This window comes from Stenella coeruleoalba (assembly GCF_951394435.1).
Source record: "Stenella coeruleoalba genome assembly, chromosome: 7".
NCBI classification, from domain to species: domain Eukaryota; kingdom Metazoa; phylum Chordata; class Mammalia; order Artiodactyla; family Delphinidae; genus Stenella; species Stenella coeruleoalba.
The window spans coordinates 74,567,948-74,584,430 of NC_137153.1; the positions used below are offsets into that span (position 1 = coordinate 74,567,948).

Genomic DNA, 16,483 nt, shown 5'->3' on the forward strand with positions numbered 1-16,483 from the left:
TCAGATTTTGTTAATCTTGATTTCAACTTCTTATTTATGGACACATAATGTGGAGACCCTGCTTGTAAAGAAAATGTTGACATATTCTGTGGAAAATTTATGTTAAAAATACATAAATACACCTTTTTAGACATCATTCTAATTATTTTCCTCTTCTGTCATAATGGCCTTCCCATCACCATGCCTTTCCTCACCATAGTTAAGAGTGAGAAAATTCAGTTTACAAGATGGTAGGGAACTACCTTTTATCTTTTAATAAACCATTTAAATAAGATATAATTTCTAATCTTTTAACTTCTCTCTCAAGTGATCATTTTTATAGAAGATATAAAATACATTCTCTAAGAAAAGATGCTTCCATTTATACTTTAAGGAAAATTCCACCCATTCTTCAAGGAAAAACTCACACCTAGTTCCATCTCCTATATGAAAGCTGAGTTGGATTTGATTTCTTCTCCATTTGAACAGGGTTGCAGTTTGTATATTTTGAATAGTTCAATATGTCACTGAACATATTCTTCTTTGGTTCATAATGACATGTGAGGATGTCTCTGCTCAGAGTAAACTCATTTAGGGGAAGGTTGGAGATCAGCGTCTTACTCTCTTCAGGTGCCAGCACAGAGCGAGGGCTCAGGAACTGGGCACCACTGAACTAACTAAGCACACAAAACACACCAGGCAATTTAATCACAGGAGACAACAGACATGTGTGAACAACTCAATTCTGAAATATTCACAAGATCAAACAGAAAGAGCCTCCTTTAAAAAAAATCAAATAACAGAGTAGTGTAAATAGCCACTAATCCATGCTGAGCTGTGCTGGGAGCATTGGGAAGCATATCAATTTCACTTACTATCTCATCTATGGATCTTCTAAGAGAAAGTACTGATAAAGAAAACCAAATACAAGAGTAAAGGTGTGAATATTAGTGTTAAGTTTTTTCCTATTTATATGCAAAACTCATTTGGGGTCCAGTCCTGGACAAGAAGGTTAACTTCATGGTAGCCCCTCCCTCCATCTGCCACAATTCCGCCTTCACTTTTTACCCAAGCTGAGTGTTCAATCGAACACACTTTGAGTGTTGGATTGAACACTATGCCTGGAGAGAGGCAGAAGTGAACTCTTTGGTTTACAACATTTACGCTGTTAATTCTTCTTTTGATATTGGATGCATTTCACAAAAGAAGAAAAACAATAAACAATGTTTCAAGTTCCCCCAAACAGAAGATTGGTAAGCATTTCTTTTAGAAACCTTTGAGTTGATCTCCACAGGAGATGCAGGTTATGCCAGGAAAGCAAAAGACTGAATAATTATAGGCAAATGATGCCTGTTAAACTGTGAGTGAAAGTTGGAGCTTAAAGCCTGAACAGCCACGAAATAAAACTGTTCTGTAGATATTTGATCATCACAAAGTAAACAGTAAAGAGCCGGCTGAGCAGGTCATTCTAAGATCATGTCACTATACAGACTGAGTCAGGGTTTCACATGACAACGATGGGCGCAGCTAATATGCAGATTTCGCTGTGTAAATGAACCTATATTGTTGTGAGCTGAATGTTCACAACTTCTAGGTATGGAGACTTCTGAGTGCAGGTCTCACTCAGACATCATCTAAACTACAAACAAATGAATAAACAACATTGAGATACATTTTATTTAAAACTAGTTGGTCCAGGGTTATGTTCAGCATGTCCCACTAACTTCAAAGGTGTCCACATGTGCAGACTTTCAGTCTTGAAACAAGTCTGAATTAATTTACTGCAGCATTACCTGTCTCTTCCAATTGGCACTTCTGACTCAGGCTGGGGAAATACATCAAAACATTTACAGCATCCGTTCCATTATCTACTGCACATTCATAATGTTCTGCAGATAAGCACTTAACTCTAAGTGGGTTTGTAAGAATTGATTTGACAGCTTGCCTGGATCACAATATAGAAACTCATTTGGCAGGTAGAAAAAACTGCTTGGAGTTCAGAGTGGGGTGTGTCTTCTGTTGGTGCAGAGTTGATTCAATGAAATACTTTAAATAATAAACACATGTTACTCCAGACTTTGCTGTCACCCCAGATGGAAAGGGCATTCTGCAAACTCTAAAGCTATTTGCATCAAACTTAAAATCACTTAAAGAACAGAGTCTCCAATTTAGAGCAAAAGTTATTCCTTAAAAAATTACTGGATGCGTATTTGGCAAATTGAGGTATTGAAAATATCCTGTGAAATTCCATTAGTCGTGTTTATAAATTCTGTAGAGTCGAGTATTAAATATCCCAATCTGTTTCTTAAGTGTAAATAATTCTTCTTGGTTGAGAAATGACAGTACAGTTATCATTTAGGTAGAGGAAGGAGAGAGACTCAGTGAAAGGAGCAATAACCAGCAGGTGTGGACACACAGGTGTAGGGGCTGAGGTGGGGGAATGTAAATATATTTAACCTCAGGAGAAAATGACCTTAGTCACAACATTCTCGTGGCCTTATGTTGTCCTTCTCTGTCCCACTTCCAATTACCTGTGTTAACACCTCCAGTGAATATCCATGCTCCAGTTGTCATGGCTGCTTTGATGAGACCTTTCCCAAAGACTTGCTTGAGTTTTGGCTGGAGTTCAAAGTTCTGTAGGCCCCCATGAACTGAGATGAGAAGCTTGGGAAGCTCCAACTGCCATTCCTTGGTCATCAGGTGTAGGAGGAGATCAGGTTTTGTATCGAAAGATACTCGTACGTACTAGAAGAAGGACGACCATTGATTAGGGAGACAGGGCAGGGCTGACTGTGGCTGCTTATCTGATTGCAATGATATGTATAGTTACTTGAAGAAAACGTCTTATAAAAACTAGATTTTTTAAAAGGGGCAAATCAATTGCTTTACCAAAAGAGCCTTCTAGACAAAGGGATTCACCATTTTAAAAGATTTTCTTGAAATTCTGAATGACTACAAATTTTTAAATTATTTAACTTTCTAAAATGCAGTGTAAACACAACTTTCCCTGGGATGGGTTCTTTGCTCAAAGGAAATTGTATTTATATTTTACCAACCTTAAAATTTGTGCAACAGTTCAAATGTTGCTAACATTTTCAATATAAATAATCCCTCTATACCAACTGGACCTAGATATGACTGTTTCTGTGACCCTATTATTTTGAGAGGTTTTGAAAAATTCTACAATTCTACATAATGTAACAAGAATTTTAAAATATGGTAACAGCTGATTATATTTATTTAAATCTAAAAATAACTGCATACCAAATGTTTTCTTTATCTTTCAAAGAAAAGTGACAGAAGTCATTCCAATTATTTTTGTAGAATAGTTGAAAAAAATTGAAGTGCATAGCAGATATCAAGGTATTACCAGATGCAACTGGAAATAAAGTTATGATAAGTATATATAAATAAAATGCTATAAATACATATAATGATAAACATCTACATAACTATATATATATACACACACATACTCATTTAGGTCTTTAATTATATAAATATTACATTTCTAGCTGGAAACAACTGGAATATTGGGCAAATGCACCTGAAAGCCTTTTGAAATGTATTGCTGAGCTGGCATGAAAAGAGAGAATATTCAGATAGCTAAACAAAGTAGAAGCTGGAATCTCAGGAGGTAAGGAAATACCAAAGCAAGCTTTGGCCTTGAGGCTTTCTCCTGAATCCTGGAAGACCATGAGCATCTGCTTTGGTAGCTTAATGCAGTATGGGGGTGCCTAGGTGCCTAAGGAGAGACCCCACATAAAGCTGGGATACTTCAAAGGGCTCCACTCTCAAGTGTAAGGAAGAAAAATTAATAAGGCTGATGGTCAGAAGAATAGAGCAAGGAAACTTGCCTGCCTCAACCTTGATTCTCATCAGATGGGAAAAAAAAATTCTCCTCTGGTTATTTATAAACAAAAGTGGGTCCTCATACAGGTTCTGGTCCACATTCACACTCTCAGTGTGGTTTGAGAAACATCAGAGTATTTAATATAAGATGGTTCTGGTGGGGTAATGGCTCCAGATAACTCTCAGAAGTAAATGCAAATTCTCTGTGGAGGAATACATCATCAATCCAGGTCTCAAATAATTCCCATGGGAAAATAAGCATTTCATTGTAAAAAAATAAAATCACAAATTACAAAAGGAAGTAAAGCAACATGAATGAGAACCAAAAGACAACGGATAGCAGAATAAGATCCTCAAAGATACTGAAATGTTCAGAGAGAGAATATGAAATAGCTACATTTAATATGTTAAGAAACATAAATGAGAAAATTGAACATATGAATAAAGAACAAGTGATTATAAAAAATGATCACATACATTTGAAAAAGAGAACTTCTAGAAATTAAAATATAACAATTTAAATGAAAAATACAGGGGATAAATGAAACTACAGATCAGACATGTTAACTATAGATCCAGAAAAATAAGCCAGATGCAGCCTAGAAAAACAGAGGAATTGAAAACATAGAAGAAAATTTGAGAATTTTAGAAGACGTAATCAGAATTCTAGATAGAAATAAAAGAGATAATGTGGAAGAGGCAATACTTGAAGAGATATTGGTTGGGAATTTCTCAGAATTACTAAAAGATACTAATTCTCAGATTCAAGAAGCTCAATGAATCCCAAGCAAGATAAATAAAAAGAAACCCCACGCACAGATACCTCATAGAGAACACCAAAGGGTAGGGGGAAAAGCCTTCGAAAGGAGCTAGAAAAAAAGACAGATTACCTACAAAGAAACAGTCATTAGACTGATGGCTTACTTTCAACAGCAACAATGGATGCCAGAACAGTGTCTTCAATTTGCAAAGAGAAATTATCTGTCAGTGTAGAATTCAGCAAAAATATCTTTCCAAAATGAGAGCATATTATAGACATTTTTAGACTACCAAAACTGAGAATTTACTTCTAGCAGACTTCACTGAAGGAAATTTTAAGATATATGTAGCAGGCAGAAGTTACATGATCCCAGATGGATGATGTGAGATACAAGAAAGAATGGTAAACAAAGATATTAGCACATACAGGGTAAATCTTAAAAAGCACTGGTTGTAAAATATAAAATAGGGATAGAACTAAAGCACTGGATAATATAGCATATAAATTAGGGAGTAGTAATTAGAGTCAATTTATATTGGAAAGGGATAGAACTAAAGCACTGGATAATATAGCATATAAATTAGGGAGTAGTAATTAGAGTCATTTTATATTGGAAAGGGATAGAACTAAAGCACTGGATAATATAGCATATAAATTAGGGAGTAGTAATTAGAGTCATTTTATATTGGAAAGGGATAGAACTAAAGCACTGGATAATATAGCATATAAATTAGGGAGTAGTAATTAGAGTCAATTTATATTGGAAAGGGATAGAACTAAAGCACTGGATAATATAGCATATAAATTAAGGAGTAGTAATTAGAGTCATTTTATATTGGAAAGGGATAGAACTAAAGCACTGGATAATATAGCATATAAATTAGGGAGTAGTAATTAGAGTCAAAGCATTCTAAAGTCTATATATTATGTGGGAGAGAAAAGTTTTAATTTTGGAATTTGTGAAGTATTAATGTTGAAGTTGCATAACCACAAAAAGAATAGACTTGCATGCAATCATACAAACATATGCTTTTGGATGTATAAATAAAAAAGGTTATGCAGGAGATGACAATTTATTGTAATATTTTTTGGATCGGGGAGACCCCACTGTTGCAAAAACCTTAAAAATTATATGTCAATTCTTTTGTTAAAGTATATTTTAAATATATTTAGCAGAAATGTGAGGCACAAACATACAAAATATCAAAGTAGCTTGATAAATTAAGCTGCATAATCAAGAAATACAGAAGAGCTAAAGTTTCTCATATACATATACTAGAAATCCAAAGAAGTGTTAGAATCTAACAAGCTGGTTCTATATTGATTTAATCTACTCAGCAAAAATCAATTCCAGAATGGAAAGAGCATAAAGGTTGGCAATTTTAGCTAAGTACATTATATCAAAAGAATTATATCACTTATTTTACATTTGGTAGTGTATAAAATAAGTGATATAATAGCTAATGGGAAGCAATTGCATAGCACAGGGAGATCAGCTCGGTGCTTTGTGACCACCTAGAGGGGTGGGATAGGGAGGGTGGGAGGGAGGTGCAAGAGGGAGGGGATATGGGGATATCTGTATACATACAGCTGATTCACTCTGTTATACAGCAGAAACTAAGACACCATTGTAAAGCAATTATACTCCAATAAAGATGTTAAAAAAAAGAATTATACTACTTATATCAATAGAATTTAACTAGAGTTTACAATGTGGGAAACCGCATATTTTGTACACGAACTCTCATGTAGAGGGCAAGAACTTTCAGATATCAGCAGAAATCTTCAACAACAACATGTGCTTTTTTTGGAATTTGTGAAGTATTAATGTTGAAGTTGCATAACCACAAAAAGAATAGACTTGCATGTAATCATACAAACATATGCTTTCGGATGTATAAATAAAAAAGGTTATGCAGGAGATGACAATTTATTGTCCAGCCTTGGGGCTGGAGAAAGGGTACTGCAGTGGTAGAAGCAAACACAAGGGTTTCTTAAATAAAAGCTTTTAAAATCATCTATTGTTATATTTATTATCTCATTGAGTGACTGTTTATAAGAAAGCTATCTATATAATGAACGCTATAAAATAAAAGAATAAAATGTTTTCTGTGCCCCTACACTGAACTTATGCTACTTAAGTAGTTAAAATTTGGTAGCTTTACTAGATTAAATTTATACCATTTTGAATAATTCTAGAAAGGGATATTTAGTAAAATAAACTAGAACTGAGACTCACAAGGCTTCCAAACTATACAAACCAAGAATGTTCATTGTGGAAGATGCTAAGAAACTGCTTCTCAAATTATTCAGTAACTTTATTTCAGTATCACTTTCTTATTCCTTCAAAAAACCCCAACTAAATAAGAATCCATATTCTTCTAAGGTGAGATATAGATTACACTTCTAAATATAAAAAAACATCTAAAGTAAAAAAATCCTTCTAAAATTAAAAAATCCTTCTAAAATCCCCTTGCAAGCCTAGATAGTGGTTCCTAAAATTTCTGAAGAACTGTAAAGCTGTAGTCCCAATGATTAGAGAAGGCTTACATGATAACAGTAAAATGTTTTGAAAAACAAGAAAAGTAGTGTGATTATGGCTTTTGGAACTTCAAGATGCCTCACTGAGCAATCCTACCTGCACGTTTCATTTAGCCAGGTAAATAATGTGAGATTCTGAGCCACAGGTAGTGTCTGGGAACAGACACACATACATTACTAATTAACTCAATGTGAAAAGATATGGCAATCATACTAAATCACTACAGAGATTGTGTAATAATTTTAGTATGTGTAACCTAGCTAAATAACATATTACGGTGATCTAGTGGGTAAGACTCCACGCTCCCAATGCAGGGGGCCTGGGTTTGATCCCTGGTCGGGGAACTAGATCCCACATGCATGCTGCAACTAAGAGTTCACATGCCACAACTAAGAAGCCCGCATGCCACAACTAAAGATCCCACATGCTAGCAATGAAGATATTGCACACGTCGCAACTAAGACCTGGCACAGCCAAAATAAAATTAAATAAATAAATAAATAATATTAAAAAAATAACATATTATGGAGTTCAATTATTTATGGTAATTAGTAATAATAATTCTAATGCATTTTTAGGAATAAGCCTCACTTGGTAAATAATTCTCTTTGGGGCTTCTAAAGTTACAACTTACCAATAAGGAACCCAATTTACTGATCATGTAAGTAGTTCACTGGAAAGTGACCAACGAATCTAGTGAATATGTTAAAATTCCTTTTGAACTAGCTTCATCTTTTTCCTAGCTAGGAAACGAAGAAAAGCTTGCTGGTGATCACGAAACACTTGTTACTCAGTTAATAAGTGCTCCAGTGGGGGAATGAATGAATGACCTTAGATCACCTTGTCCCTGGTTCTCTGTCTTACAGACGAACAAACAGAGGTATTCAGTGTCTGGCCTGTGTAAGGTCATGTTGCTCATAGGCTCTCTATCCATATTTCTCTCTACTCTCAATTTCTTAACTACTGAGAAAAAACCCCAAACCTACAATCAAATCCCTGTGTTCCAGGTACATACATACTGTGTGCTTTACATGCATCATTTCATGGACTCCTCCCAATTACGAGGTTGGTGGCATCCACATTTACGGGGGACAGGAAAGAACAGTAAGTTCAACAGCTGTTAAGTGGTGATGACAGGATTCACACCCCAGGTCTGTCTGACTCCAGGTCCTTGCTCTTGACCTCAAAAACATAAATGCCTCCTCTCTCACTTCTCCTTTTCCTTCACTTACAACCAAGCAGTCTGCGAGTCCTAACGATCCATTTCTCAAATGGTGCTCTCATCCAGGCCTTTCCTTCTATTGCTTCAGTTGTTATTTTAAGAATAAATAAGAATGCTCTTTACTAGGATGTCATTTTGGGTTGTGGCAACAGTCCTACTGGTTCCTCTAACCCTGTGTTCTCAATGAGACACCAACAGGCAGATTTCTTTCCCCAATTCCTTTTTGATCATATTATTTCTCAATTCAAATAGTTACATCATACATAAACTCCCATTCTGCCTGTCATGGTCCCCACAATTTGGCCTTACCCTACTCATTTAAGAGGCGTTCCCCCGCTTCTCTCTGTATTTGGCTAATGTTATTCCCCAAGTCCTAGAAAACCCAGTCCCTCCCCTTTCATCTACATAAATCATTCTTGTCTTTCAAAGGCTCTTATTGACTGCTCCTTGGAATGCAAGCTCATGTTGACTCAATATAACTCTCAGTCAAACCCAGTCTAATATACATTTTTTTCCTGTTGTTTCTTGTTTGTGTCAGTTTTATCTCCCTATTTGCAAGATCTTTGAGTGGAGGGATCATGTTTGGTCTGACCTACGATTTTGGATAAGCCTTTCAGTACTGGCTATGATGTAGTTACAATCTTAGAAATAAAAGGGAGTTTAGAAATATCTTAGCAATCATGGGAACTAGAAATACTCTATTTCAGTTCTTCTGCTTTACAGATGACACTGAGACCCAGGGAAGGTGAGTGACTGGGAGTCAGAATTAGTTATCTAGTAATTAACCACTCACCTAACCCATTATTAAAGCTACTGTTACACTGAAAACTCTAGGTTGAGCTGTGCTTCTCAAACTTTAACATGCAAAACTCACCCAGGGGACCTCAAAAATGCAGGTTCTGATTCAGTAGGTATGAGGTGGGACTTGAGGTTTTGCATTTCTAACTAGCTCCCCAGGGACCACAGGAGTAGCAAGGATTACAACTCTTCCCCAGACCAAAGATTCTAAGTGGTGTGTCTAGCGTTTATCACTGGGCCGGAGGGAAGAAAGAACACTCAATATTTTACACAAAAATCAAACAGAAGAATGGAGGAAATAATGGAAAATTACTCAGGCCATGAGAAGTAGGAAAGTGCAGCCACTGATAAGCTACTCAATTTCAACTACCTAATTTTTTTTCACCAGGACTAATTCTTATACAAAGGAACACATGATTAATGACAGCCCACCCCTGATATCCAGAAACTGATAAATAACATAAATACTGGGTGTCCCTGTTCCTTTAATGTCGGCCATTATTTTAGATTTATTTTTTCCTTCCCTTGGAGAATAAAAGATTTTTTAAAAAAAGGAAGCATTTAAATGAATCAATTTGTTACTTTTTGTATGTTATTGTTTAGCAGCTCAAGGAAACAGTTTAGGGATAAGAGGATAATTAAAACTATGGGATAAAATGACACTTTATGATTACCTGGAGATTTCAATTTTTAAATTATATTCTTATACCCATAAGAATCAGGTTATTCAGTAATTCTCCCAGTGCTTGTAATATAACAGTTAACTCAGGTGCTGAATCAGCAGCTTCAAGGTCATAAATGGTTGTACCCAGAGCAATTAATCAATTCCTGCTCAAAGGTCAATGTGATTTGAAATTAGGAGCTATTCTGGTTGTCAAGAGAAGCAATTTTGACTGTCCACTTGTGAGCTCATTAATTGCCAAGGGATCACCTTACAAATAACAAGAAATCTTCCTAACGTGTATATTAAATTTTGTTACCTGGGCAGTACTCTGATGTGGTGATGTGTGCTCCTATTTGCAGGTTTCCCAATCACGTGTGGCATCACACTCTAGCAACAGTTACAGTACAGGCACTGTAAGTCATTTGATCAGTTTGAGACCCTCTCTTGTAAAATAAGGGTGATCCTGACCACCACACAGAACACTAAAGATTAAATTCTGGGAAATGCCTGGAACGTTAGAAAAATCAGTATATGTAAATTGGATAAGAGTTACAAGCACTCACATTATAAATGACTTCTGCATACAACAGGATCCAGATAACTTGCCATTAGCTCTTTAATGTCCCCTTCGAAGCAGCCCTTTGTTTCTCAACTCTGAGCTATCAGAGGAGTGACTGGTGCAAGTTATAAAAAGTACCTGTCCAGAGGGAAAATGTTACCTCTGTCTGGCTACCTATCCTATCCTTCTCCCTCATGCCCTTAGCTCCTTACTTTTAATTTCTAGAAATAAATTGAGCTCAAATGAGTTACCCATGCCTGCACTGCGACCATTAGTGCCCCTGCCTGGCAGCAGAAAGCCTGTGTGATGAGCTAATGAGATTCAGAAAAGCATCTAAAGAATGTACTGTATAAAACAGAAGTTAGCTCTACTTGAAATAGTACTATTTGATCTATTCTTAGGTGCTTTGGAGGCCAATGCATACAAGCATGATTTTCACAAAAACACGTACTTTGAATTCCAAACCGCAAACTTACAAATGAAATTTTGCAAGTGAGACTATAAGAGCAAACTAGAGCTTTTCTTTTGTTCGAATGGCAGAGGGCTTTGGTAGCTAAAACTCTTGAGTTTTTGCTTCTTCCAGTTGCTAAATTTATTTTTGTTTAGGAGGTGATTTCACTGCAGTTTTTTCTAAAGCCACTCTAACCTGCCTCATCATTAGAAATGTTACTATTCACTTGTCAAAGTAGAACTCAACCTTACTATGGCCTCACTGCATTAAACTGGTAGAGAGGTGTCACAAACCAGACAGTATCCTTCCCTTTACAACACCCAGGGCGGGTGAAGGCTGGAAAGTGGAGAAGCAGCCATCACTACTTAGAATAGGCTGGGGTTGTTTAATTTAAAATAATAATAATCTTCCTTTGGTATTCTGATCTTGACTTGCTGTGGAGCAATTTGTCTCTGATAATTACTCTGTCACCTTTTCAGCCCTAAATTTTTACTCACATCATTTTGCCCAGCTTTTTAAATGAAAAGGGAAGATATTTACAGAACAATAAATCTGGTTGCACTCTAGGAAATGGTAAATGACAAATCTTTCTAACTCTCACTGTGAAGCCATCTTTAATTTGGGGAAATAACCAATTGGTATATTTCAGTAGTACTTTTTCTGAGTAATGGAACTACTATAGCTAAATTTACTTTAACAGTATTTTCAATGCCTTTCTTCTGAGCCTGTAGTGGGAATTTGCCCCATTTTCCTTTCTGTTGAGATCTGTGACAAGCATCATTTCATTTTCTAATTCTCTGTAGCCCCATTTTAAATGAGTATTTTAAATTAAAGTTGTGGCCAAGGAGAATATGTTGCATCAGACTGCTGAGACCATTTTGCTGATATCAGCTTTCCAAGTCCATGGAGCCGTTGGTTTTGCACCAAATGTTTAATGCTTATGGTGGTTTAATGTATGCAAAAGTTCCCTAGAAAGAAAATATGTGGAATGCAAATGTAAGGTGTCACTGTTATTGGATTCCTAGTTTGATGACCCACAAAACTTTGGGACTGAAAATGCCATTGTAATTTATTCTATATTGTTTTTGTGGTTCTTCAATGTTAGATAACAGGTGCTTCCAGGTGATGGATGCTGATAAGCCAAAGCTAAAGGTTTAGAAATAATATAAAACTTCACTGAGCATATGACCTAGTTGCAGGGGTACTCTATGAATTTTCTGCCAGAATTGCTTTTGTATAAAATTTTCTAGAACAAGATGAGTTTCTTGAGGAATGTCGGTTCTTCCTTCCCTATAGGTCTGTGACTGAGATCAGAAGTTGAAGTGATATTGATACATTCTAGTTTTATTCCCAGCTTCAGAAAGGCTTTCCAAAGGTACTGCCAGTCTAATAATGGTCTAGAGATTTCAAGGTGGCAACTGGAAAGCAACAGAGCAATTACAAAACCCCTCAAAAACCATACCATGCTATATAAAGCTTCTTAGTTAGCTATAGTCCAGTGATGAGCTATTTTGTTTTGTGAACTGGGATTTATTTAATGTATTTTGTGCATGTCAGTCAGTGATTCCCAGATCAAATCTGTATAATGCAAAGAAAGATAATTTTTAAAAAATCAGATTTAATCCTAAAGCATTTTAAGAGTATAAGGTTGTAGACGTCATGCAGCTGACAGCCTCCCCACCTGCCTGAGTAGCTCCTCAGTTTTACCTACTCCCTCTCACACACTCTCTGGTAATGCTCAGAGAAGAAGGCTTACATCCCGGCTGACTCAACAGTTACAGCTCTAAGTGTGAAAATGAAGCACAGGGATAATTCTCTAAATTATACAACAACTGTAATAAGGGGCTCAACCTGATCTAATAAGCTGAGTAAACAGCAAGGGAAAACCCAAAGAGAATTATGTGGGTGACTTGAGAAGTTTAAATACAAGTCCTTAATTAGGTTATACTTACCTGGTCTATAAGTCAGCTCAGCATTAACTGGAAGAGATGATTAGTAAGCAAATAAGAATCTGTCTAATTAAGTCCAGCACTGCTTACTTTTCTAAATAATTTAATAAACTCAGCCCCAGATAAAGAAGAGTCTTTGAGAAAGGACCCAACAATGTCTGCTGTTGGGCCATTTTGGTATTGCTCTCTCAGTCAGTTTTAAAAGTTACCTGGAGCCCAGTCTAGTAAGAAAATGCCTAAACCAGAGCTTTAGTGTCTTAGTACCTTCTTCCTTGGTCCTCATGTTCTGGTTTTTATAAGGCATCTGCATGAACTGCCAGGTTGTTTAACAGCCCAGGAATGGATTTGGGGGGCATGAATTTTTTGGTAAGATGTGGCTTGGTATAGAGAAGAGAGAGGAAAGAGAATCCTTCACTCACTGTCAGCTCTGAATGTCTCTGTTCTGTGTCACAACTTCTTTCTCCGTAAAGTGTGAGAGACGCTGGTTTCACTGCTATCTCACTGGGGTTTGTCAAGTCTGAGAACTGAGGACAGAATACCACAGAGTCCTGGGAAGGGCTCAGAAAATTGCTCCATTAACCTAGGATATAATTTTACAGAGAGCTCTTCCTGCTCACAGCTTTTGAGTGTAATTAACCTCATCAAATACTAGTGATTTTATAATTCTATTAGAAAGTTTTCGAAACCCTTATAAAGAGTTAGAAACATAATAGTAATTAGCTTCCTTTCAAAACATCTATTATAAGCTGCACCAGGAATACATGACAGAGAAGAAACAGAACTGATGGAGAGTGCTAAGGATCCTGAGTTTGAGAACTATCTTTGTCAAATAATTGGGTGACTCTCAGAAAATAATTTAACCTCTCTGGGCTCGAGTTGCCTCATCTATAAAATAGGTAGAGAGATTGGGATTATTCAGTATTTTTTAAGCCTGGCTGAACGGTAGATTAACCGGGCTAACTTTTAAAACACTTTGGGGACTTCCCTGGTGGTGCAGTGCTTAAGTATCTGCCTGCCAATGCAGGGGACACGGGTTCCAGCCCTGGTCTGGGAAGATCCCACATGCCACGGAGCAACTAAGCCTGTGCACCACAACTACTGAGCCTGTGCTCTAGGGCCTGTGAGCTACAACTACTGAGGCCGCAGGCCACAACTACTGAAGCCTGTGCACCTAGAGCCTGTGCTCTGCAACAAGAGAAGCCACCGCAATGAGAAGCCCACGCACCGCAAAGAACAGTAGCCCCTGTTCACCGCAACTAGAGAAAACCTGCACACAACAACAAAGACCCAATGCAGTCAAAAATAAATAAATAAAATAAATAAATAAAACACTTTGGATGTCCAGGTTCTATATCAGACCAATGAAGACGACTCTCTGGGAATGACTCCTGGGCATGGGCATTGGCAGTAGCCTCACAGGTTACTGTGAGCCTCCAAGTAGAGAACCACTGCATTGATCCCTCAAGGGTCGTTGGTGATCAAAGTCCTATGACATCATGCTGTACTGTCTATGTGGTAACAGAGATACATATGTGAGATATGGTTCTCACATAGCCTACCACATTTTAATAATGAGTCCCTTTTCTCCATCTGTATCTTCTACCAAACTATGGCAGATTCTGCCTCAAATTGTGTCCAGATCACATCGGCATTTTGAAGACCTAAGTGCTTTATTTTGGGCTGTCTTGAGGGGAAAAGTTAATGTTATATCTTATTTTTTAAAAAATTAATGAAGGTCAAAGTTAATCTGCCCTCTAGAATTTTTTGACCACTTTGTTAAAAATCATTTCAACTTTCAAATATTCTTGTCAGGAGAAGGGGACCAAAGACATATTAAGTTAGTTGACCTGTTTCACTTCAGTCTTGGTGAATATTTAACCATGGCTTCCCCATCTAAAGACTGGCACTCTTTAACAGACAGTAGTTGCTGATTTTTCCCTTTGATGAACTGCATGTAGGTTTGCTGGAGAGAACAAGAGGTAAAGAAGGCACAGGTTGGCACAAAATGACTGTCCTGCCTGATAAAACAAGTCATCTGTCCTATGGATAACTCCACCCCTTTGTCTAGACAGGAGAATCGGAATAATTCAAGGCCAAGTATCCAAAGTGGACAAAATGCTCATTGTGCCTAGATGAACAGTGGGGACTCCCACTTGTTAAATATTGGGTTGTAATAAAAAAGAAAAAGTGGTCCTCATTTGGCAGGTTAAGACTCAGAAACAAAGGTTTCCCCTTGAAGTGACTGCTCTGAGACCACCTAGGGCAGGCGAGACCTAGCCTCAGTGCCAGCTTCATGGTCGTGCCACCAGCCCAGTCACACTGCTCAGAAGGGCAGTGTTCAGGGTTTAATGTTCTGCACTTGCTGTCTTGAAATTCCTGACAAATTTACCCTTGAATCCGTGTTTTGTAAGTGAAGGCTGATGGGACAGTGGGGCATGTGCAGAGGGCCTGGAGCTTCGGCTCACACGTCATTCACAGTCGCACGTCCTACCTCCTGCTGCCTCGCCAGAATGGGATTTCATTCATACCCGGCTCCTGCCTTTAGTATCCCTGCCAGCCTAGCCTCCCCTCCCCAGCCCTGCCTGGGGCAGCTGACAGGGCCGTGTTCCATCATTACCCTCCATCTCTGGCTGGGACCTGGGTGCAGGCAAGGGCAAGGGCAGGGGCAGGGTCGGGCATGTGGCCTGTAGCACTGGAGGGCAGGGTAAGGATGTCCTTGCCTTGGCCTGGCAGTGCCGCAGTGGGTGTTGTGGACAACTTTGTGGGGAGCCTCCCCCACTGGATACTGAGCACCCCCAGTGTGGAGATGGCAATCCATTGACAGGTTGGGGCTGCAGTCATGGGAAAGGGGCATGGATTTCCCTACCCCTGCTGAGGGCCTACATTTTCATTTTATACTGGGCTCCACGAATCATGTAGTTGACCTTGCCTAACCTGACTGCCAACAGACAGCTCTGGGCTGGACAGAGCTATGTGGGGCCTGGGGAGGGCTGTCAAGGTTCAATGTCCTAATGTGTTCACTCTTCTGGAACAGAGTGAAAGATCTAGCTGTCTCTTCAAGTTTTTCCTCTACTGTTAGATACCATAATATACACATATCATATAGTAGCTGTGTGACATAGAGAAAATTACTTAACTTTTCTGTACCTTAGTATGTTATTCTGTCATGCAGGAATAATAATGCTAGTGTCATAAACATGAAATATACAAACACAGATAAGTACTTGGCACAGTGCTGGGCACATAGTAGATGTTTAATAAGTTTTAGTTGCCATTATTATTGCGACTGTCATTATTATTTGCTACAGACCCTGAAAACAGTTGCAAAAGTATCTTGATTGATACTTCGAAGGACACATGTTCTAGTAAATTTATTTGGAGATTCAATCTCCAGGGTTCTTAAAAATTTCAAATTCACTAGAAATTTTTAGGAGGGGAAAAATTTCAGGTAGAAGAAAATTGTATAATGAGAAGGAATCTTGGCTTTGTCCATCATAAAAGGCACAAATGCCACACCTACAGTAGCTGTCTAATTTTTGAAGTCTACAGTGAGTAAAGTAGAGAGGATACCAGGTAACAGCTCATTTTCCGTTTTGCTAGAATAAGTGGATACAGGAGGTTGACTCAATGCAGAAGTCAAAGTGTATAATGTGGTGGTTTACAAGCCACATGTCTCCAGTCACTGATGAACTGGTGTCCACAGTGGT

At 37.8% G+C, this 16,483-nt stretch overlaps 1 protein-coding gene across 11 annotated transcripts in view; it reads right to left on the bottom strand.

The window, feature by feature from the left end:
• Nucleotides 1-16,483, bottom strand: part of TRPM3 (transient receptor potential cation channel subfamily M member 3) — a 1,004,761-nt gene that overhangs the window by 249,705 nt on the left and 738,573 nt on the right. For all 11 annotated transcript variants that reach the window (XR_013829197.1, XM_079927590.1, XM_079927589.1 and 8 more), the window contains one exon: nucleotides 2,511-2,724. Coding sequence is in view for 10 of the 11 variants with exons in the window: in XM_079927590.1 (XP_079783716.1) it covers nucleotides 2,511-2,724 (214 nt within the window). In the remaining variant the exon portion in view is untranslated. The remainder of the gene's footprint in view (nucleotides 1-2,510; nucleotides 2,725-16,483) is intronic.